Genomic DNA, 25,748 nt, shown 5'->3' with positions numbered 1-25,748 from the left:
AAGTGAAAGTCCTGGAGGACAAGATAGCCAAGCTGGAACAAAACAACACACGCTTGGAAAACTCTCTGAACAATCAGGAGCAGTATTCCAGGAGGTCATGTATCCGCATCTTCGGCCTGCAAGAGAGAAAAGGGGAGAATACTGACACGTTAGCTGCTGACATCATCAGGTCAAAGCTGGGTGTGTCATTGGATCCGATGAAGGACATCGATCGCTCTCATCGCACAGGATCAGTGCGAGACGCATCATCACCCTCAACGATGGTCCACCCTTCAGAAGGAGCATCCAACCGAAAAGCTCATCCCCGCCCAATCATCGTCAAGCTGTCCAGCTACAGAAAAAGGAGGGAAATCATCGCCAACCGCAGAAAGCTGAAAGGAACAGGAGTTGTGATTGTGGAAGACCTGACCCTGAAAAATCAAAAACTTCTCTCGATGGCTCGCAGTGCAGAAAATGTCAAATCGGCCTGGTCTTCAGACGGACGCATAATAGCTCTTGTCGCTGCATCTGGGGGGAAAAACATAACAAAGCTGATCACCTGCGAAGAGGACCTCAAGAAATTGCATTAGGGTATTTTCACAGAAATGCAACAGTGATTTTTCTTTTCTTTTTTTCTGATATGCCTCCTGCTATTGATTTCCCTGGTAAACTTTGATATATGATCAATCCAGTGCTCCTACCCAGCTTATAATTGTCATTTCTGAGATCACAGTTTGGTTGTTAGTTTGTAATGTTTGTTTAAAATAACAGTTTTTTAATGTGTCAATATTTTCTTTTTAGTGTACTTTCTCTTCATTCTATTTCTAACCTCTGTTCTATTGGAAACTCAGTTAGTCATGATACATGCATGTTCATCTATGCACAATTACACTGTATGAAATTTTGCCTTAAAAGATGTCGAAAGTCTTACTGTCAGTACCCAAAAAGTGTAAAAAGTCTTATTCTCAATAACCCCCAATCACCTTAAAATGGATAATGCTAATGCAATGAGTAGTAATGATTTGTTAAATACTTACCTTGATGTTTCTGAATTTAATCTAAAGTATGGGGATGTATATTCAAACTCATTTTCCTTAGTTCATTTTAATTGCAGAAGTTTACCATGCAATTTTGAAAATATGAATGTCTGTCTCAGTAGTATTAGTCATAGATTTAAAGTTATAGGAGTAACAGAAACATGGTTGAATTCATCCTCATCAATAGATATGTATTCCCTTGATGGTTATGATTTTTTTTTGTAATAATAGGAAAAATAAGAGAGGTGGTGGAACTGGTGTGTATACACATGAGTCGTTGAAATGTTTTGTAAGAGATGATTTAACAGCTTTTTCTGAGTCATATGAAAGCATTTTTGTAGAAATCCCTAGTAATATTCACTGTAAAAAAACTGTTATAGGTGTTATATACCGCCCACCATGTCAAAATATAGATGCTTTTATTACAGATTTTACAATTCTATTGGATAAGATCGACTTAAAATTATGCAATTGTTTTATTTTGGGTGATTTCAATGTCGATTTAACAAAACTGAATGTTAATTATAAGGTTAATTTATTTTTAGATTTGCTGTTAAGTTTTCATATGCAACCAGTTATCAATAATCCTACACGTATCACCCAAACATCTGCTTCTTTGTTAGATAATATCCTTACAAATGTAACTATCCCTATACAATCAGGCATTCTTGTAAATGACATCAGTGATCATTTACCGATTTTTTCCATTCTATCAGACCCTACTTATATCAAGAATGTGTTGCCATGTAAAAATCAGAGACGTTTGATTAATGAATCTAATTTACGGATGTTTTGTATGAAGATGATTAATATACGGTGGGAAAATGTTTTTGTTGAAGATGATGTAAATGATAATTACGGTATTTTTTTGCAAATATTTCAAGAAAATTATGAAGAATGTTTTCCAAAGAAATTATTTTGTCCAAAGAATAGAAATAAAAAACCATGGTTAACAAAGGATTTATTAAAGCTTTGTCATAAAAAATCACAATTGTATAAGAAATATCTTTTGAATCCCACTTTGTATCGAAAGGAAATGTATAGAAAATGTCGGAATTATGTAACTATGAAGATACGACAAGCTAAAAGAGATTATTTTAATAGGAAATTTGATAAAGTAAAAGGTAATATGAAGAGTATTTGGAAATTGATTAATAATATTTTGTATAAAAGTCAGAAAAATACAGTTATTGAGTCTCTTCATCTCGGTAATGAAAAAGTTACCAATAGTCAAGATATTGTGAACACATTCAATGAATATTTTGTTAATATTGGTTCAAAATTGCAAGATTTAAAAAATGATACAAATGAGAATAAGTCTTTTCAAGATTATTTGAAAATGCCAAATAGTAATACTCTTTTTTTTTAAGCCAATAACAAATGATGAAATAATAACTATAGTTAATAACATGAAGAACAACATCAGCTCTGGTATTGATGATATTGATATCAAGGTGGTAAAATGTGTTATTTCATTGATTTGTGTTCCGTTATGTATTATTTTTAATGAATGTTTGCGTACTGGTACTTTCCCTGAAGAAATGAAAATTGCACGAGTCACACCAATACATAAAAAAGGACAATTAACTGATGTGAATAATTATCGTCCAATATCAGTATTGCCTATATTTTCGAAAATATTAGAAAAATGTATTTACAATAGGTTAATAGAATTTTTGAATAAGCATAATATACTTATTAGTAATCAATATGGTTTTAGGCAGAGATATTCAACAGAAACGGCAATATTACAACTGATTAATAAGATAAATCAGGCTATAGATGATAAAGAATATGCTTTAACAGTATTTATTGATTTAACCAAAGCATTTGATGTTATAGACCATTTCATTTTGTTACAAAAATTATGTTATTATGGTGTGAGGGGCACTCCATTAAAATTATTTACAAGTTATCTCTCAAATCGTAAGCAATTAACAAATATTAATGGTGTCTCATCTAATCTTAAAGAAATAAAATGTGGAGTACCACAAGGGTCTATTCTTGGGCCTCTTCTTTTTTTATTGTATATAAATGATTTGCCATGTTCAACATATGATGTAGATTACATATTATTTGCAGATGACACAAGTGTATTTTGTAAAGGCACAGACCCAAAGACATTATTTTATAATATGAATGTTCAACTTGATTGTATAAGAAATTGGTTGTCGGTAAACAAATTGATTTTGAATGTTGATAAGACCAATTATATATTATTTGGAACAAGAACTAAAATTGACAGTAATTTGAAATTGATGTATAGAGATGAGGAAATTAAACGAGTATATGATATAAAATTTTTGGGTGTTTTTATTGATGATGAATTGTCCTGGAATTCTCATGTGAATCATATATGTTCAACAATATCGAAAAGTATTGGTGTTCTGTACAAATCACAATTTCTTCCACAGAATATTTTAAAGATGCTGTATTATTCGTTTGTTTCAGTTCACATAAAATATTGTAGTATTGTTTGGGGTTTTACTACAAAGAAAAATATTGATCGTATTCATAAATTACAGAAACGCAGTATCCGTTTGATAACCAACTCTTCATATTTAGCTCCCAGTAAGCCATTATTTCTTAAGATGAAAATTCTACCTGTTCAAGAATTTATCTCTTTGGAAAGTATGATTTTTATGTTTAAAGTTTCCAACAATGTTCTTTCTGAAGTATTTCACAACCATTTCACTTTGAATTGTTCTATACACAATTATAATACCAGGAATGCAAAAAATATTCACACACCATTAAACCGGATTTCAAAAACTCAATCCTCCATTTTTTACCATGGCCCTATTCTTTGGAATACTCTTCCTCCAACACTCAAGAGTAGCAAGACCTTACGTCAATTTAAAAGGCTTTATAAAAAACATATTTTTGATGAAATGTATCTGAAACTGTAAGTATAAGTATGCATTGTTTCCACCTCTGCCTCTTTTCTTCTCTTTTCATTGTATCTTTGACATTTGTTTTATCAAATGAATTTGTATGATAATTGTTTACTTGAAATGTATTGATAATTGTTTGTAGGGGATCATTTCCAATAAGCCTCTTGTGTGCTTTCTATGATCCCTCCATTCAAAATGTATAAATGTTCTAAGGCAATTGTATTTTGATATTTGTAGATGTTTATGTTTTGATATGGAAATAAATGAATGAATGAATGAAGTTATATTTCTGAAGATGGAGTAAATTGGAAATAAGATTTTTAAAGATCATGCTAATGCCAGCATTTATGACAATAAAAAGACTTGTGCAAATTGTTCATTTTAACAACTCGACATTATAAGCTTATTTATTAGATAGAACCTACTGGTCTTGGAGCTATATGTTAACCATGTAATGATTATTTGCGTTGACTTTTTATTTGGGAGAACTGGAGAGGGTTTTTTCTCTCTTTTTATACATTATGAAAACAAGAGTGTTTGGTGGCAAAATGGCAATGCCAACTTTGACGTGTTTTAAATGTCCTAGTATGTTTGCTGTTCCAACCCTGCCAGAACGGACTGTGGGGGACGAACGATTATGACGTAAGCTGCATTATTTGATATGCTTGCTGAATAAAGGCCTTTTGGGCAATCTTATTACAAATAATGTTGACGGTATCAGTGTGTCGTTATTGCTAATTCTTTCACCACCTGTATTGTGCAACTCTCATATAGACCTACACCCTTCTTTATTCATCTTATTCATCTTATTTGATTAGTGCTGAGAGTCTTAATATTGACAAAATGGCAAGATATCATCTATACGAAAGATCAAAAGACATTTTTATAGTGTTCTGTGATTTTTAAGACGCTTGATAACAATCAACACGGATGCAGCACAAATACATTAACTGATAGCAAGTTCATGTTTAGTCAAGAATCGTTCATGTATAATTTTAAAGCACTTTTACATTTCACGAATCGCTTCACATATCACGAAGGATCGTCTTCTCGATCCTTACATGCACGGATATCCCCGAAATGTTGACAGGTGACTTTTGCCTGTGCTTGTAGGCCATTACTTGATACTGTATCTTTTTCGGGTGGCATGCATGCCTTCAGTATGGCAAGCACACTAGAAAAATCTACAATACATAATCCTTCTGCTTGTCGACATCATAAAGATGAAACTCTTTGTGACAGGATCTCTCATCTTCACTCTCAAAGCTTGACTTCTCGGGGTGAACTCTGATGGGGAAAGTGTGAGCAAATATAAAGAAATTTATGAGTTTGTATTGGTGTAAATACCGGGTATTTCAGTCCCGGATGGAGCCGGTGCTAATACCGACGTCCCAATGTCTTCGGGGAATGTTCCGGAATGAATATGGAGGCAACAAGGAGGGGACAGTGCCAACAAGGAAGAGTACAGACTGTCTTGTCCGTGATGTCCGGGATGAAAAAAAAAAAAATTATTGTGACCCTTCACCACAAAACCAGCAAAAAGTCGCCAGACGTTGATTTTTAGTTAGGAGCAGATTATAAAAGCAATAAAGAGCAGACTTTAAGCTTTAAAAATGATGTATAACTCGACTAAAAAGGACTCTCCTAAACTATTCTATTAATGGAAAGAAAGCCAGCACTCTGGAAAGCGTGAACTGAAAAAAAAGAGGCTCTGAAGTATGGGTCTATTCAAGCGCTTGATCTTTACCAAAATGGAACAAATAAAAAAAAACACACCCAACAACAACAACAACAACAACAAAACAAAAAAGGATGTAAACCACTGTAGCAACGATCTAGGAATTACTAGATTAAGCTGAAATTGAATGTGCTTTGTTAACACATTCTGTCCATGATTACTGCCAACTTTCAAAGTAGCAGCATTGCCTTTTCTGAAGTAATTAGAGTTGAAAGTTAAGGGTGTGCATGTGGGGATTTTAAGAAATGAAAAGGGGACTCTTTATGGACACACCTTACACTATTACTCTACAAAAAAGTGCTCAAGAAAAGCTGCTAAAAACGCAATTTCCTGTTTGCTTTATGATCCCAAACTTTAGCATAAAAGATAAGAAGAATTACTCTTGCTTTCAATGAATATGGAACACTGAAAATCGGCTAGGTTGACCCGCTTCACCTATTTTTAGTCCTCACACAAAAACAGTGCGTACGACTTTTTGTTGGTTTTGTGATGTGCGGTTACAATTAAGCAAACTTAATTATTATTTTTTTTTTCCACGGACATCCTAGAAGACCAAGGATTATGCCGTTTTATATGCCGCATAGTAACACTAAACCCGGAATGACGATCCGTAATGATCGGTGGTGATATCCGTGAAAGTGTAAATCTTACACTTATGACTTTACACTTTCACAGATATGACAGTCCACTTATTATTCAAAGTGCAGAGGTTTCCAGTTTCCAAAATAAATCGTGTATCATATTAATATAAGTAGACAACAGTTCTTACACTATATGGATTTCTTGGTGTGTGTGTGTGTGCATTGCTTTCTACCTCATATTAAGATGGTAGGACTATAGGAGATGAGAATTAGGCTTTTAACTTTTTGCGAGATACCAAGAGACCACTTATGAAATAATACAGAGCATACCATCCTACGAGGAATTCAAAGTTTATTTGATGAAAATCGATTTTATAATGGCTGAAACATCCCAAAACAATGTAAACGAAAGTGATCGTAATAAAAGGCCTGTCCCACCTTTTATTCCAATCGCTCTTCCGTATTTTCGATATCTCAACCATTCTTCTTGGAATAACATGCTCTTTCATATTTCATAATAGGTTTCTTATCTGTCACACACACACACAAAATAAAATGTTAGAAACCTGCAGTTATAGGTCTCAACCAAAAGTATACGATCCCTTGAAATCATCTTACATTCAGATCTTCATGTCATATTCTTATGTGGATGACACAATTTATTGTTCGCCCACATTTTTCTTTGTCATGTCGATTGTTCAAACGCTAAACATTACAAAAAAAATATTTGTGTCATTTTCCGGTTCAATCAGCTGGTGCCACTGTTATCGAAAATTAAAGGGCGCAAGCGCTCACTTTCATTTTTTCCATTTTTTTTTTATATTTAGTAAAAAAAACAAAACAAAACAAAAACAAAGGGGGCACGCTCGGTGGCCCCCCTCCCCCCCCCCCCCCCCTGCCCGGATCCACCACTGCTCACTGCATCGTTTACGAGAAGGAATTTCAAAGAAGGTGTAACCCAGGGATGAGAGAGACTATAGTCGAGAAAAAAAAAATCAGTGGCCCGAATGAAGGAAATTATCATCAGGAGTGTTCTTAGTACATCATCAGGGACAAACTATTCGTTTTCAGCGTCGAATCGTGAGTTTAAAACTTGTTTTAAAATCTATTCATTATTTTAATTCTTTTGCGTACTTGTGATTGGTTTCAATTTTTCATACATATGTGTAGGTGTAACGAGCAATGGGAAGTGCTTGAAAAAAAAAAAGTTTATAGTGTGATTAAAACTAACAATCGACATTTCTTAAACAAATATGTGATCCGGCCGCAATCTGCCTTTTTGGCTGAGAACTATAATGGTTGTTGTTGTTGTCGTCGTAATATTGTGCCTTGATCAAACTGTGATTCAAGCACTTGCTCTCAAATGAGTTGCTACGTGGCTCTACTAGGACATTCGATTCCACCCAGGAAAGACGTACAGCTCTGTTTACAGGTGTAATATTTTTTTTTTTTCAGCCAAGCTTCCTCTTTTCACAAAGCAGACACACAAGAAGGCAATCAGGTACGTCCTTTTAATACAGCTTGTGTCATTTCTCGAAATTCCCTATGACGTAATGCCATCGCCCGCACAATGAAAGTGCTGCTGCACGATGAAAGCTGCTGCTATTATGACGTACACGTGTATATCACAAAGAGTATTGCACAGTCCGACTAATGTTAGCCTCTGCTAATGTCACTTGGTTGTGGAAGCTAGCGCCCAAGATCACTTTAGTGAATTCAGCCAATCAATTAACAGCTATTCAAGCTCTTTGCGCCCGTGTGTTCCATTGTGACAGGCTCCCGCTCGCTACACTGATTTTACTCTCTCACACATATCACTACTACAACGTCTTGTTAAAGAGAATACAGAGCTGTAAAAGATTATTATCAACCAATTATAAAAAAAAATAAACATTTTTAAAAGCCTTGTAAACAGGCTAGATTTATTACGGAGGCAACAACAACCTTTGGACTTGTCATGCTTGTCGTATTCTCGCACACTATGCCATGCCAGGGAGGTGGAACCGTGTAATCCACTCACCAATCTGCAAAGAACACATTTTATAGCTAACACGCCGACGAACATCATTGCGCCCTTCATATACCTACCTGCAGATAATTAAATACAGTCAGACTCGTGTACAGACTCGCCGAGACTGCCTATACTAACCTACTTAGCTCAAGCTGGTTTAGAGAAAAACAGTAAGCAACCATGGCTTCTCCTGCGTACGAAGTCATGAAAAATGAAGAAGACACCGAGCAGAAAACGGTGAGTTTGCGAAAGTCTGGACTCCCTTTCCAGATCAAATTAACATATGTCAATGTAGACATGTCAATCTAACTTCGACTGGATTTCGCGAACCTTGATCCTCCGCTCGAAGTGTCGCCATAATCAGATGTCACATGTCATTATGCGCATAGAGACATTAATCTATTTTTGTGATATGCGCCATATAAATATGGTTTATTATTATTATGTTCCCGCAGTCTCTGATAATTGTGTGTTTTTTCTTTTCTCCGTTTTTCTCCGTTTTCTTGTTTTGTGTATATCGCCGCAAGAGGGAAGTTCTCGGAATGTGTAGCTCGATCACAGGAGCGCTTAAACAAAATAAAAAATTACATTTACAACTCTGTTAATATAAAACTGTTGCCATGGTTGCGCGAATGTCACAGCATTAACTTCGACTGCAGTTATCTTGTAGATATTAGTCCTGTAGATCATAATATGCTATGGGTCTTCGTAAAGTGAGTAACTTTTTCATTCAGTGATAGTATATGAATGTAAACATTCATAGGCCCACATATCTGACGATATCAATTATCTCGCTCATAACCGATCTACTTATGCAATCCAGTGTGCATCAATGTTGATTCATTTTATATTGGTAAAAGTCCTCTGCTAAGACTTCATGATGTCAGCCGGCTGAGGGTTGCTCATCACAATGTCATGTACCAATGTATTCACCATGTGCCATTTTCGTTGTATGAAATCTTGAAATATCTAAAGTGTCAGGTGGTACAGGGGCGGATCCAGGAATTCCGTAAAGGGGAGGCGCTTTGACGATTTTAAAGAGGGCTCGCGTGCCCCCATATTTTTCTTTCTATTTCTTTTGTTTTGATAAGAAATAAAGTGGGGGGGGGGGGCGCCCGGTGCGCCCCACTCTGGATCTTCCACTGTGGTATAATTAATGCCTGGGAATAATTGCGCTCTTTTTCCGGAAGGTTCAGATAATTCATACGACACTCTTATAACGGACAGCGGCATAATAATAGTATAGGTCTATTATAGGCCTATACAGTTTATCTCTGATATTCGCCTTCAATGACCCTTTGTAGTCTTTTTTATAGTGAACGCACAGCATTTCATTAGCTCAAGGTCCATGTATGTAATCTCACGACATAGATACTGCATGTGCAGCACCGATGTCCCCCATACGATATACATGTACATGAGTTTCGTCGATCTATTATTTATAGATGCAGTATTGGTTTCTTATCTTATATTATCCTGCGCTCTCAGGCAATTTATGAATAGCCAGATATTTACATTAGTTCATTGCCAATTCTCAACGTTTATGTTATCTATTATAGAGTTGTCGATTGATGCTTACATTGAACAGAGAGGTTATGGGTGAGAGAGAACGGTGGGGGTCGAGGGGGTAGAGCCTTATATTCTCTTTGAGTTTTACTTTGTGAAAGTGAAAGTAATATAAAGGAAGAGAAGAAAAGAGGAACACAAAGGTGAAAGCATTTGAAAAGAGATAGAGACAGACATGTCATACAGTCAAAGAAAGAAAAAGAGATATATATAGAGAAAGAAAGATATAGTTGCAAACACGACTTCATAAGTTCATAAAGTTTTCTTTTAGCTGACGGACTACCTTCGCGAGCAATCTTCATGTAGCCACAATGCTTATCACTGCAACAAATCTTGACAACAGAAACTCAAGAAAGAAATCCTCACGTGATTATCTGTCTAAGTGAGTCCAAAAGGTCCAAATGCCTGACAAGGTCGTCATGTATCTCTTCACTAGTTCAGAGAACTTTTTAGGATCGTGATGTATCACGTCAATAGGTATGCGATTAGATTGCAGCGGTAAAAACTAACTGGAGAAGAAGGCAATGTTACATATCATTATTCATTTTCCCTGTTTTTTACATATTGACCTTTTTATAGAGAAATGAAAGCAAATAAATTCGTTAACAGTACGTCTTAACTATTATCATTATTGCTGTTCATTTGGCATTTCACCATAAAACACAAAACAAAAAATTCATATTAGGCCAAGTAAAAAAAGAAACCAGTTTCTCGTCCTCGCGCGCATCGATTTTGGCCGCCGCATCGATTTTTTTACTATTTACTATTTTCAAAATGGCGCTGAAAATACCAAGAAATTCATAATTCTCGTCCCAGCCCGCTCCCCGCCCGCATCGATTTTCAGTTGCCGAATCGACTTTTTTGATATTTACTATTTTTTCGGCCGCCGAAAAAAGAAATTGACAATAACATTCACCTACCAATGGTGATGTCTCGTTTCTAATTACGCCTTGCGTCCTCTACTTAGCTGTAGTACAGCTGTAGCATCTGTAGTGCGTATGTAATAACGCATGCATTTCACACTGCTCCACAAAGCAGTCGAACTGTAGTTGGATGGGCGGGTCGCGGGCGGGTCTGGGCTGTGATGTACAGCGCACTCGGAACGCGATAGCGGCAACATTTTTGCGAACAATCGCTGATATTCCACGCGTATTTCGCGCATTGTTCGTATTTTTCCCCGTTTCTCATATTTTAAGCGGATGAATTGTACTGTACAAATGCTTGTGAGGATTGTATGGAGTTTGTATACATTTTCCTGTCATTGTGACTATGTGCATGTGCGTGCAGTGTCGGAAGGTACGGTATAGAAATGCAGTGGCCGTGCCGCACCGTTTATTGGCAAAGTGTGCGTGTCTGTAGCTGTGTAGAGGCCCGTACACTCTGCTTTTGTAACGTTGCATCTGACGGCGATGTACTGTATTGTTATATTTTGAAGATAAAATGAATGCGCTTTTCCAGCAAATGTAGAATTATTAAATGGGTGTATCTACAAAATAAATAACTTTTCCACGGATTCTGGTTTGTCTCGTATTTCTGCGGGATACTTTTCTTTACGATGTAAATTCACGGACACGGCCGTGAGTCGTATCATCTGTAGTGTGGTATACAATCATTCATCATCCAAATGATGAGTGATTATCAAATGTCTTTTTAGAACATGAAGAAACATCTTTAAATGTTTAATGCTATAATGCCATATCAGTATCATTTTGACATCCATCTGCAATTGTACAAGCCAGTTTCCAGTTGAATGTGCTACAATATACTGTGAAGAAATGCAGATACATACCAGCTATGTGGACACAAAAAGTCACAAACACCAATGATAAATAAAGCAGTGTTTTGAATATCATGGAATTTATCATGGAATTTATTTCAGTCGTACATTTGTTGAAAGACATGTTTTATACCTGTTACAATTAATAGCACAATACATCAGAATTGCAAGTACACTGGTATCAGAAATGCCATTACAACACTAAATACCAGTTTTAAGATGGTCATTTTCCCTTGACATCTGTAGTGGAAAGAAAAAGCAAATGTATATCTGCATGCATGAAGTTTCATTTCAAGTATGGTACTTTATATTTATTTGTTTGAAAATGCACAGAGTGCAGGCAAGACATACACTTGGGACCTGGTCTCTCATAACACAGCTACCAGAGTGATATTTCATTTCATAATTTGGATATAGAAAATAGTAAAGCCCTCTCTCGTTACCTTTCTCAGAATTACCGGACGAGAAACACATATTACTTTCATTTTGACAATCCTCGAAAAAATAGTAAGATATCAAATAGTATACAGGACCTCCCTCATCGCCTTGCTCAAAAAACCCGGACGAGAAACTACTTTCTTTTTTTACTTGGCCTTACATGATATAAAAATTGTGGTGATTATAGGTGCGTACCGCTGGTTGCCAGCGGAAAAGGCAACTCGAGACGAGTACATGCCCCCAGAATCAGCTATCTCAATGTAACACAGTTACAAAAAATATAATGATAGATGATTACACAAAAATATTGCACTGAATTCAAATACAAGTAAATACAAATGTAAAATGTATAAGTATAAATGCAAATGAAATAGATACAAATGAGGTTACTTGAGCTATCACTGAATGAGAATCGTTTTCTACTGTTGAAATTAATAGTTATTCAACATAAACTATAGGCTTAGCACAATAAAAAAAAAAAAATCTGTTGAGAGGAGCGAGTAAAATAAAAGTAAGAGATGAAAAATATCCAGAGACTAGAAGAACAAGAAATATATAATTGTAGAAAAAAAATGAAGAAATTGCAGGATAAAGGTTTTGTCATCATGTGTGGCCTTCAGGGAGCGTTCCCTCAACCATTATTCCTTTGAGTTGCCGTTCAGATTAGGTATAAGGTTGAAGAAAGGTTGATTTCTGTTGGAGATCACTCCTATTACAGCTGTACGGTCTATGTGAAAATATGTTGCTTTCTTGGCGAAGGTGGATATGCAGAAGGTAAATTACGTCATTTCATGTCGAGTAGGATAAGAATATGGATAAGACTATCTCATCTGTAATATATAATACGTCACAAGCAACTTAAACATCACTGACATTCGGAAGATTACATATAAATGTAGTCATATATGCTCATCTGCATCTATTTCTCTTTCTTTCTCTCTCTCTCTCTCTCTCTCTCTCTCTTTATAAGCTATATAAAGTTTATGTATACTATTTGTATTCATAAGAGGTCAAAAAAATTTTGCATACTGTTTTTTTAAGTATCAAGGTCATCAACAAACTATATACTCATGGCTAATTTCATCTTCCATTATTATATGAAACGCATTCGACCTCAGAAGTCGTAAAGTACTTACAAGCATTGCTTTTAGTCGGTTCCATATTATTTCACACTTTTATTTGTAACGGATTATAGCTTTGACTTCGTCATTTACTCACAGATAGTCTTGTGTTATCGACTCGCCTGATATCATTGCATTTAGCTTTGTAGCAATACGTTTTTCCTTATATGTTTTGGATTGTAATCTGATGATTTTGATTTTTTTTTTTTTTGTCCAGGGATATGTATTGTACTTGGTTTTGTTTTGAAATATAAAAATAAATCCTAATCAATTCGATTCAATTCAAATACAGAAAAAAAATCTTACAAATACATATTGTATAACTGCATTCATTTCATAACAAACAGTTTTGGAAATGCAATGTGATATCATCAATATCACCACAGAATAGTGCGAAGGTTTGCTTTATTTTCAGAGGGTCCATCTCATAAAATATCTCAAATTGATAAAAATGTATATTCCATTCAAGCTCTTCGTATCACAGTCTTATATTGTCCATTGCGCTTTCCAACAATGACCACAGGACGCTACCACATCACCCGCAAACCCCAACGTGCAGGTTGCAGGTTCGGTACCACCTGTTGCGTATGCGGGTCAAGGACAGCCAATGATGGTTCCGGGCCAATATCCGCAGCCGGGAGCAGCAGGTGTCCAGTCGCCTATGGTAGTTGGTCAGCAGCCGGGTGTACCCGTTCAAGTGATGCCACGTCCTCCACCTGTACCGGGCTGCCCCCCTGGACTTGAGTACCTTTTGCAGCTAGACCAAGTCCTCATTCACCAGCAGATAGAACTCGCGGAAGGTAAAAAGGTCGATAGGCCTGCATGTATTCTTTGTACGCACTATAAATAGTTCATATTTTTCCCCCTTTTTCTCAAGAGATCTCGACGGCGGCGCCTGATGATCAATGCTCAGTAATTGTGCATTGTACATTCAGCCGTCGAATGGAGTACAACCACGTACCATGTATATTAAAGATTATTTGTTATCATGGAACAGTCGACTACCGTTATAACGAAGTCCTAGGGACTGGCACTTTTCTTTCGTTATATCGAAATTTCGTTATAAACGAAGTAAACAATAATAGATAAACAGCGGACAATGTTGGGGCAAGATTTTTTTTTTTGTTCGTTGTAACCGGAATTTCGTTATAACCGAACAAATAAACTATAAAAAATAAACAGCGGACAATGTTGGGGCAAGATTTTTTTTTTTGTTCGTTGTAACCTGAATTTCGTTATAACCGTGTTCATTATAACGGGAGTGCACTGAATTAGAACTACGATTAAAGTACTTTTTTCCACAGCTTAGACAACCTTAGGAATATATATTGCATCATCGTCGTGATCAGTATCAATATCGAACAAATACGAACAATTTTCTTCTTTGCAGTGTTCCTGAACATCGACTTTGCAAACAAGTACATCATCAAAAACAGCTTTGGCCAACAAGTGTTCTTTGCCGCTGAAGGTAAGAAACATTCTTTTTCTAACCAACTATCAAGTTGGTATCTATGTTTGAAGGTTTGCATGGTGAAGTAAATGAGGAAGAGAGGTTTGCGGTAACACCCATGGCCGGCGCCACGTTTTCAAAAGTGGGTGAGGGAGGGGGGAGTCCACTTCAGACTTTTGGTGCCACTGCCGGGTTTCATTGGCTAAGAAGCAAAAAGAAGAAAAAAAAAAAGAAAAAAAAAAAGTCTTCAGCGCAACTTCTTCCCTAGGGTGCCACTTCCGAGTTTCTTCAGCTGACAAGACAGAAAAAAAAAATAAGAGGTCTCCAGCCCCCCCTCCCCCCCCAAAAAAAAGCCTTACCGCTCTCACACTTCAAGGTTTCTATCTATTTCTTTCTAGTGCCACTTACGCACTTCCTGGGTTAGAAAAAAAGGAGGGGGGGGGGGGAATCCCCGGCCAATCCCATTTCCGCCTGCCCTGACACCATGTGTAGGCCTAGGTAGTCCTTATCTGGACCGTTGCTTGGCACAAGAAGATTCCAGATCGAAAGAAGAAAGTGGAGGAGGGAAGCGGAATACGAAGAACACAAGTTGCGCTATCATAATGAAGACAGGAAAATAAAGGGACAGAGAGAGAGAGAGAGAGAGAGAGTTGTAAAGGAGAACAAAAAGAAAATCCGGTAAAAGGTTCGGAAATGGTTGTGAAGAGAAAGGCGAAACAGAAAGGAGGAGGAAGAGGGAAAGGTTGAAAGATTGGAAAATCATGAAGATAAGAGTTTGAGTTCAATGCTACAAATGCTTTGCATACTTATTACATTTCGATTATAGAACACGTTGATGTTGATGGTTTTATGCACATGTATATTTACCGTAAGAAATTAGTATCTATGTTTCTTTTGGAGGTTAAAATGAATGAATGAAAAGAAATGAAAAATCTGCAGTTGAGGACAAACGTGTTTATGATAGTTTAAATCATGATGATGATTTATAATTGTTATTATTCATACTTGATTATTAATATTATCATTATTATTATCGTTATTGTTAATGTTATTTTTAATCATCATCATTTTCTCCTGAATTATCTACAGAGTCAGACGCATGCCATCGCATTTGTTGTGGTGCTGCCCGTGGCTTTGTCTTTCACATCACAGACAACATGGGCCAGGTAGGTAAATGTGATATGTGTAGAGCTACCAAGTCTCACGCATTCTGCGTGAGACTCAAACATTTAGGGGCCGTCTCACGATCTCACGCATGGCACCTATTTTTCTCACTCATCGGGCGAAGTCTGCAACCTGGGCCTATAATAAAGAGCGTAGCTCAAAAGATTAAAGTGATAGTTGCAATTGAAGGTATATTCTCCTTTTGTCTTTCAAAATAAGTAAAAAATAGTCACTTAAGGATGCACCTGATCGCACCATTAAGAGCTAAAAATGTGGGAGGCCCGGGGGGGGGGGGGGGGGGGGGGGGGCTCCCACACCCTCGCATGCGCGAACATTCGCTCACCGAGATGCCGAGTCATGAAAATCTCACTCATAATTTTTTTTTTTGAACTTGGCATCCCTGTATGTGTGGGAAGGGGTCATTATACTTTGTGGTGATCTTGAAAGAAAGAGCTGATAGATGTGAAGTGGATAAGGTTTCTGAACCTCAATTCCTGAGGACGGGCTGATTTTGCTGGAGCACGCATTTCCCACAGACATGCACTTGCCCGAGTATACTGCCGACTAATTTTCAACGGGTTAAAGAGGGAATGATACGGTTCAAATGTTGGTTAGTAGTAATTACATAGTACATAAACACGAGTTATGTTTTCTTGTTTGTTTGTTTGTTTCTTTGTGTGTGTGCTTTTGTTTTTGTTTTGCCTACAATGCCCTTCTCAAGTAATTAATTGTATGGTTATCTGACCTTGTTGTGGACTTTTACAGTTAGTCATTTCGAAGGTTCGTTATTTATTACGAAGGCTCGTTTTTCCGAAGGTTTGTAATTTCGAAAATAAATAAGGTTGGTATTCTGAATGTTTGTTGCTAGTATTACTACTAGATAATACTACAGTATTGCTATCGTTACTAGTATTCAGAAGGTTCATTAATCTAAAAATCAAATAAGATCGTTATCCTCAAGGTTTTTCATTCCGAATGTTCGCTTTATTTTCGGACTAACGAACCTTTGGAATAACGAACAACGCCAGTTTTATAGCTTGCCTTAAAAAATATTGCCACTTTTTCAATGATTTTGCGAAAAATGGAAAAAAAAAAGGTCAAAACAAAACTTGAATTCCTAATACAGGAAGTGATGAGAGTGGTGCGTGAATTCAAGTGCTGCGCTGGTTGCTGCTGGTGTGCCGACAACGATCACTGCTCCTATTTCATCGCCGTAGAGAGCCCGCCGGGAAGCGTCATCGGCTACGTCAAACAGACGTGAGATTTCTTCAATTCAATTCAATTCAATTCAATTCAATTCAATTCAATTCAATCCCATTCAACTCAATTCAATTCAATTCAGTCCAATTCAATTCAACTCGATTCAACTCAACTCAACTCAATTCAATTCAATTAAATTCAATTCCATTCGATTCAATTCAATCCTATTCAATTCAATTCAGTTCAATTCAACTCATCTCAGTTCAGCTCAGTTCAATTCAGTTCAGTTCAGTTCAATTCAATTTAATTCAATTCAATTCGATTCGATTTATTTCATTTCCATTCAATTCAGTTCAATTCAATGCATTTCTCTATTTCTTCATCTTTACCTTAATCTGAAAAATAAGGTTTGTTACTCCCATCCAGGGTTTGTCATTCCAAATTACTTTACATAATACAGTTATATATAAAACATAAACTCATCTCAAATGTTCAGTGTTTGACTGCCTATGATGGAAATTAGTAATGAACGTAAATTGAAAGCATGTATGTATAGTTTCAACGCAAACTTGTTACATTATCTATGTTATGTGAAAAACAAAATCAGGGGGTCCACGACCAAAGCACATTGTACATGTTGTATAATTGTATACTTCCCTTCTCCGGAATAGGCAAAGCTTCATGTCTCCCCATTTTGACGTCCTGAACTCCGAGCGCGACTGCGTCCTCAAAATCCGTGGTCATTGGTGTCGATGTCAGACGGTGTGCTGTACAGACGATATCGACTTCAAGGTATCGATGACGTTGTGGCTTTTGAAATGAAATGAAATGAAATTTATTTACCAAACAAACATCGTCATCATCGTCAAAACAGTCAATAGTTAAAGTGCAATTTTAGCAAAAAAAGAAAGAAAAAAAAAAAAAAAAGAACCGGCAATGGCGTGCAGGCTATAGTTGAGCCCAGTCCTTTCATTGATATAGATTAATACATAACGTATTTACAATATTCACAGAAGCAATGTTATATGTACATATTTCCAGCTTTTTCTTTTGCACCATGCAGTCTTTGTTGACGTCTCTTATGATATATCTAATATTCTTGTCAGATACCCGTAAGATTTTTTATTTTTTTTTTATTTATGTCAGTATTGTCTGGGGCAAATTATTATTACATATATATATATATATATATATATATTTTTTTTTTTTTTTTTTTTGTGCATAGGGCCTCATTTTTTTCTCTTTCTCTTCTTTCTTTTAAAACACAACAAAAACTCTTAACGGTTATAATTATGAAAAACGCAAAACACACCTCCTTACAGCCCGAGCATACTACAGTCACTGTACGTGGGTTCATAGTGTACTAGGGTGTAGTCCTGATAATTTTTGCAATCTAAAGCAAAAAGAAAAGAAAAAGGGAAAATAAATGCGCGGACAAACTCGTATTCGTATGAAAGCACACAGATATTAACTATTACTTTTTCTTTGCTATTGACTTCCAAAAGGAAGAACTGAAATCAGGAAATCATTTTTTTTTTTTTTTTTTTTGAGGGGAAGGGGGATCGACCGTAGCGATCTTCTTAATTTGCCCGCAATTGTATGCACTCGTATCCTAACTGCTCATGTGAGTATAGGCGCTATTGAACTTACCAACATGAACATATTCGATTACAGTGGACAGTGCCTTGGATCCCGGATGTAGATTGTGTGTTTTCTTCACGTATACATTTTTGTCGTAATTATGTGTCTAGTCATCTAGTCATAATTTTACGATGGAAGGCTATGGATTACAGAGCTTACTCTGTGAAGTAATATCGCAATTAATATGCAAGGAATACAAACATGAACTTACATGTCATAAGATCATCAATATCTAGTTTGAGTTGTGTGATTCAATATCAGTCTTTGTTAATGAAAGATTTACATTCAAACATAAAACCGTAAATTCTTAGAAATACAGAAATTCCCATGATGACCGATTATCATACCCAACATATACATAGACGTTACAGTCAGAATGCATCATGCAGTAAACTGTTTAATAACCCGTTGAGGACAGACTGATTTTGCTACAACACGCATTTCCAATAGATACCTTCCCGAGTATACTCGGGACTTGTCCTCAACGGGTTAAAGTGAATATGATCAGTGAATAGTATCTGTTCATAGACCTCTTAATAGTCTCAGCATTCAAAACGCATATCATAATGCTTGTTTGCATGGGCATTTGAACTTGATCATTATGAAGGGCAATCAGCAATAGTAATTCAATTTCAGAAAATGAGTCGCCCCAGTGAAAATTCGTGGTGTGAAAGAAGTATATTGATTGTTTATGTAGTGCACTGTAGCTCGGTCATGTTGTCGCCCTCTGCAGATCCTTACAAACGATCTGGAGAATCAAATTGGCAAGGTTTCGAAGCAGTGGGGTGGCTGGGTGCGAGAGTCCTTCACCAAGGCTGACAACTTCGGCGCACAGTGTAAGTCTGTCTGTAAAGGAGGTAAAGAGTACCACAGACGATACCTCCTTGGTCTGCGATTAGCAATTAGCTTTAGATCTGTGACGAAAATGCTAAAGACGACGCTATTCATAGGCAAAAAATGGTATTCTGGACATGCGAGACAGCTGTTTTGCTGGAGGAGGCGTCGTCTTAGCGTTCGCGTCGCAGATCTGAAGCTCCCTGGCAGAGCTACCAAGTCTCACGCATTGTGAGTGAGACTCAAGCATTTAGGGTCTGTCTCACGATCTCACGTATGACACCCATTTTTCTCACGCATTGGGAGCATAGCTTAAAAGATTAAAGTGAGAGTTGCAATTGAAGGCATATTTCCCTTTTGTCTTTCAAAATAAGTAAAAAATAGTCACTTAAGTATGCACCGGCTTGCACCATTAAGAGCTAAAAATTGAGGAAGCTCCCTACCGTGGGAGGGCGGACACCCCCTCCCGCACCCTCCCCTCGCTCAGTCGCTTCGCTCCCTCGCTCACGCACATGCGCGCGCGCCGAGAGGCTGAGTCATGAAAATCTCACTCATGTATTTTTTTTTTTCAAACTTGGCATCTATGCCCTGGTAACATGCCATTCTGCGGGAATTTTGTCTCCACTCTATCAGTCAGTTAGTCTTCTAACTTTGAGACACTGTTGTGCAAGCGGAAACTGCATTTGTGATTTTATATACATGCAACAGAAGAGAAGATGTAAACAAATTGAAGACCTGAATATAAGATTTTTGGCCAAAGTCAGTTTGACATAGGAAATTGTAGCTTATGGATGGACTCATCTTGTGTATTAATGATAAATCCTAATACCCCTTGAAGTGCCTGAAATGAATGATTTAATGAAGAACTTGGGTCATTCTTACATTCATCTTATAGCGCCCTCTCTCATCCTTCTCTCATCTCTATAGCAGAATATCATGTATATATGATTCAAAGAACGACCCAAGTCCATATGATTCAAAGAACGACCCAAGTCCTTATGAATCAAAGAACGACCCAAGTCCACCACACAAAATGGCCTCTCCACAATTAATGTAAATGTTAATTGTCATAATAATATATGTTCTAATTTGTACATGCAATGTTGCCTTCCCATCACAGTTAAATAGAATATTATTGGACAAATAAAAGAAATAAGAAGGTTTTTTTTAAGTTTACTCGAAATGGTCTTCTATGGACTTGGGTCGTTCTTATATTCAGATACTCAATTATATAGATGTTCTCATGAGGTAATCAACTCCCAGCTCTCAAACCGACATAATTAAACGACATCTATAGGCAATGTTTCTATAGCCTGCAAACTGTATAAATCTAATATGTGCTCGTTTGTGTTTTGTGTCGATGCCTATTTTCACAAGAATCAATCAGGATATTACAAATTAATGCACTTCCCTGCAGGCTAAACACAGGCTAAACAAAGGCGTTCTCGGATTATGCGTAGACTAACTTGTTCTCACTATGTACGTGGCGAAAACGTAAAAAATGAAAACCTACCTCATAATTGATATCATTCCACATTTTCCCCTATTTTTGATATCACAGTTCCCGTGGACTTGGACGTGAAAACGAAGGCAACAATTGTGGCAGCCACCTTTTTGATCGTAAGTTTTACCATGCTCATCCCCATTGAAAAGCTATTTCAAAAAAAGAATTAATTACCCGCGCTGTGGACATTGCATTTAATAGTTAAGCAAAACGTGTCAGTCACTCGTGTTGAATACTTTCCCAGTATTTTCTAGGAAATAATCACTTTTCTCTTCGCTCGTGCTTGATGTGCTCGGGTGCTGTTCGTTATTCCGAAGGTTCGCTATTCCGAAGGTTCGTTATTCCGAAGGGTCGTTAATCCGAAACACGCAAATTCCCTATACCTACAGGTTCGTTAATCCGAAAATGAAGAAGGGTTCGTTAACCCGAACATTTGTGGCGTTATTCCGAAGGTTCGTTATTCCGAAGATTGGTCAATCCGAAAATGAAATTCGGAACAACGAACCTCCGGAATAACGAATCTTAGGAATAAAGAGCCTTCGGAATATCGAACCTTCGGAATAAATATACAACAACAACAACACCCAAAACCCTCAACTCGTGCAGCTAGTGAGGACGACATTTATTGTAACATGTCCTACATGTTAATGTTTTCCAAACGTGAGTGTAGCAGACTTGGCGGTCCGCTTGATAGGCGAATAGAATCATTTTTTATTATCGGTATAATCTTAGGATTCATTACGTAATCAAGTTCTTTGTTATAGATTCTTTGTTTATCTAAGCGCAACTGTTTTAATTTCCATTTTCCTGCAGGACTTCATGTTTTTCGAGCACCAGAAGAAGAACAAACAGAGATACTAGAGGGGGAGTTCCAGTCTCGATATTCTGCTCAACGATGAGCGACTTGAAAGAGTGGTTGCTGTTCAACAAGAATTAATTCGCGAAATACGAAAGAAGTAAAAGAAGAAGAAGAAGAGTGCGTTGTATCGATACGCAATCCGCACTTCAAACACTCCACAGCGGTACATCACAGCGGTCAACTGGATATTAAACAAGCTGCTGCTCTGTAACGACTCTCAAAAGAACTACGACAACATAATACCGCCAGAAATAAAACATTGCCATTGTATTGCCTTGATAAATCAAGTGGAGAGTTTTCTTGAACGTAAAATATCTGCTTGTATCTTGGTTAGTTAGAAAAAGTGAATCCATGTTTTATATTCAAGTGCATGTCGCCTGTCACTGATATGCAAATTAAATAAGATGCTAACATAGTGCGATTGAATTTCTCCCGTTCGCTTCCATAAACATTCAAACATTTGCCTTCTCTCACTTTTTTTTTTCAATATCAATTTGAAAAATCGAGGCAACATCCTAAAGAGCCAAGAATGTTTGTAGGGTTGCGACAATTTGTAGCAATGGCTTTTCAAAGAGAAGAGGATTTGGTTGATATAAGCTTCTGACTGAAATAACTTTTTGACGATAATGATTTCATATACGTAACATTCTTACCTTTGTAGGATTTTTGTCTATCTATCTGTCAAAGTCAGTTTGATCATGGGGTAGAATTTCACCTTATAGTATCATCGTTGAGGGAATGCTGTCGTGGGCATGGTTTGGATGCCTCGTGATTAGATTCAAAATTCCAATTCAATTAGATATTTAAAACTGCATCTTTTAGTGCCGTGATGTGCCGTAGTGTGTGTGTACATGTACTACTGTAGTAGCCCATGTCAAACTGTAACCTGTCCATTAAGTATGCAGCTTATTTTTAGGATTTTTCAAATTTTGACTCTGTCTGTATTCAATGTTTCCAAATCGGAGCCAGTGTTCTCTTAAGTAAGAGACAATGTGAATACATATAGTTAGCATATTGTGTACTGACCTTGCAAATACATTTGTACAGAGGGAAACGGCACACTGATTAAAATCTTCCATAGCACATAAGCTACATATTGTTTCTAAAGATATTCAATTCTTTTCATGTTTTATGTTGTTGTTTTTTCTGAGGAAATACTGATTAGTGCCTTACTTGATAAGATAAGTCGATTGGCTATTGTAACAATAATGACGATGACGAGACGTGCTGTCTGTTCTGCCAAAGAAGAAAAGAGAAAAGTTATGTCCCTGGATCCGTATAGTGAAGGTATCATTGTAATTATAGCTCCCAAAAGATTTTTGAAACTCAATTCAGAGTGAATATAATGGGCTGTCTTGTTTTTCCTGGTCCTCTAACACCTCATTAGTTATGATAATTTCGCCTGCCCATACCATGTATACGGCGTTCACAAGCATAGTTAGGGATTTGAGGTTTTAACAGCTGTGCTTTCATGTTCATACAATAAAATTATTATCAGTATCTTTTCACAATTAGCCAAGACATTATTATCGACCTAAATATCAGGTAACTAACAGGTCAGTGGGCAGTTGAATTGTAGATAGTTGAAGTGTGAGTGTATATGTGTAGTTGTGTGTGTGTGTGTGTCGGATGTATATGTCTGTGTGTGTATGGTAAATCCTCCGTCATTGTTCAGATGCTTAATGTACTTGATATTCATTTGGTACGGTCCTCATGTGCTTATAATTGCCAGGAAGTTTATGATACTATTGCTGCAGTGCAAGTTACGTAACAGTACACACTCTTTATTCTAATGGCTTATCTCCTGTCTGCCTATCAAAAGGATCAGAACATTGCATTTGTTTTGTATGTACATGTACTGCTCTTGCATAGCTTTCGTGACAACTTTGCTTGACCGGATATAATTCCAGAAAGACTTCAAGATAAACAGGAAAAAATCGATGGGCCGCGATGTCGGCCAAATGTATCAAGAATAAAGAAAGATTATTTTCAGATCCAACTATAGGCCGACAGGTTGAGAAGCACGGATGTAGAATGTTTCCTGGAGATAGTAAGCCATGTACAACTGAGTGTATGGTCTGTGATGTGTTCCTGAACAGGAAAAGTGAAAATAAACATTAAAATGTGATGCTAAAGACACAATTATTATACCGTTGTTGGCTTGACTATCATTCACTTTATATCGAAGTCCGTTGACAAATTAATTATGCACATATTGATAAAAGGTGACGACAAAGAGACAAACAACTTGTACGACTATATATGCTCCCTTTCATACACAAAATCATCCTTGTATGGCATAATGGGAACCAGAGGAAACTCCGACAAAATGATTCTCACCAGCATTGACAAGAAATAAGAAGGTAATAGATTCTATTGAGAAAAAAATGATGGTTTTTGTTTTGTGAGCTATTACGGGATCTGTGATAGTTGTCAAGTCAAATACACCGTACGCGAATTGAAGGAACGATAATGTTCAAAACTGACAAGTCTCGAATTGATTACTGTTAAAATTTTGACTATATACAGGGCCGGGGGATCCAGGAATTCCTTAAAGAGGGGGGCGCAAACTATATTTCCGGTGCTATACTTAAGGGATTCATCTCATCTTTTCTTATTATTTCTTTTGTTTTAACAACAAATAAAGAGGGGGCGCGCGCCCGGTGCGCCCCCCCCCCCCCCCCCCCCCCCTCTGGGTCCGCCACTGAGGGCTCTACATAAGTGGTGACCCGGGACCACCAAATATTGATGTCGGGCCACCAATTTCCATAGAGGATGTAATGATGGCCCGATCGGGCACTTACTATTCAAAATGGAGTTTTTGTTTCCGTTTATATCGGAACACTATTTCTTTCTTTCTTTTTTCAGAACAAAATTTTTCATTTAAAGCATTTTAAATGGCTCAAACGAAACACCAGTGTCCAGCTCTGGTACAAATATCCGTTTTCAGAACAGACGAGCTTGTTTCATATTATGAAATGAGTGAATAGGAATAGTGTTATAACAACAACAACATTTAACACGTTGTTTAAGATCGCTCTCTTTCGTGTGAAAGGGAAGTTTATCGACTATACATCGTATTTGATATTATTGTAAAAAATCTTCACAATGCTTGTACTTAAAGTTTGGTCACAAAACAGGCTAGATATACGCCATTTCAACTAAAAGGAATTTTAAAGTAAAGTTCATTTTCAGCGAAAGCAGATTGAAACCTTTCCAGGGATACCTCACTTGATTACGTAACAAGGAATATTTTTGAAGATATATCGTTATGATTTACTTAACTGCGCCCATATTTTCTTATCATGATCTCTGTTTTTTTTTTTTTTTTAGCAGCGTCATCAACAAATATCTCATATTAACAAGAATACAGTTATACTCGTTTTGCTATTTACAACCCTTCATTGAAAATCACCCAGTAGGCCTATATCAAACAATGCAGCACATTAAATACATAATTATGATAGATTTAGTCCAACACCCATAACTACCTTGGACTGAACGCCTAATTTGCACGGTTTGTATCAATGCGGCGTGATGGATTCTGTTATGATTGTCAAAGAAACCAGTCTTGTGATCCCATTGTACATTATATTTCCTCTTTACTGAGCCTTTTAAAGGGATCGTATAGTTTTGGTGGACACCTAACTTCAGGTTTCTAACATTTTTAGTTGAGATAATGAGAAACCTTTTATGAAATGTGAAAGAGCATGTAATTTCAAGAGGAATTAAATGTTTATTTGATGAAAATTGGTTCTGAAATGGCTGATCACACAGATATCCAAACCAAGGCAATCCTAAAAGCTGGTACCCACCTTTTATTATCATTTTGTTTTACTTTGTTTTTGGATGTTTCAGCAATTCCAAAACCAAATTTCATTAAAAAAAACTTTGAACTCCTCTTAAAATGGTATGATCAATACCATTTAATGAGTGGTTTCTTGGTATCTCGCA

General features: G+C 36.8%; 1 protein-coding gene across 1 annotated transcript; it reads left to right on the top strand.

Annotated features, from left to right (window-relative positions):
• Positions 1-8,224: 8,224 nt before the first annotated feature.
• Positions 8,225-23,926, top strand: LOC140239341 (phospholipid scramblase 1-like). The gene is made up of 9 exons (XM_072319219.1): positions 8,225-8,477; positions 13,666-13,942; positions 14,533-14,610; positions 15,682-15,758; positions 16,883-17,013; positions 17,628-17,748; positions 19,331-19,433; positions 20,993-21,051; positions 21,749-23,926. Exons 1-9 carry the CDS (start codon positions 8,421-8,423, stop codon positions 21,794-21,796), a joined length of 951 nt encoding a protein of 316 aa, XP_072175320.1. The 5' UTR covers positions 8,225-8,420; the 3' UTR covers positions 21,797-23,926.
• Positions 23,927-25,748: the final 1,822 nt, after the last annotated feature.

Source organism: Diadema setosum, chromosome 15, assembly GCF_964275005.1.
Source record: "Diadema setosum chromosome 15, eeDiaSeto1, whole genome shotgun sequence".
NCBI lineage: Eukaryota > Metazoa > Echinodermata > Echinoidea > Diadematoida > Diadematidae > Diadema > Diadema setosum.
Note: the sequence above shows the minus strand (reverse complement) of the source record. Positions and strands in the feature narration are given on the sequence as shown.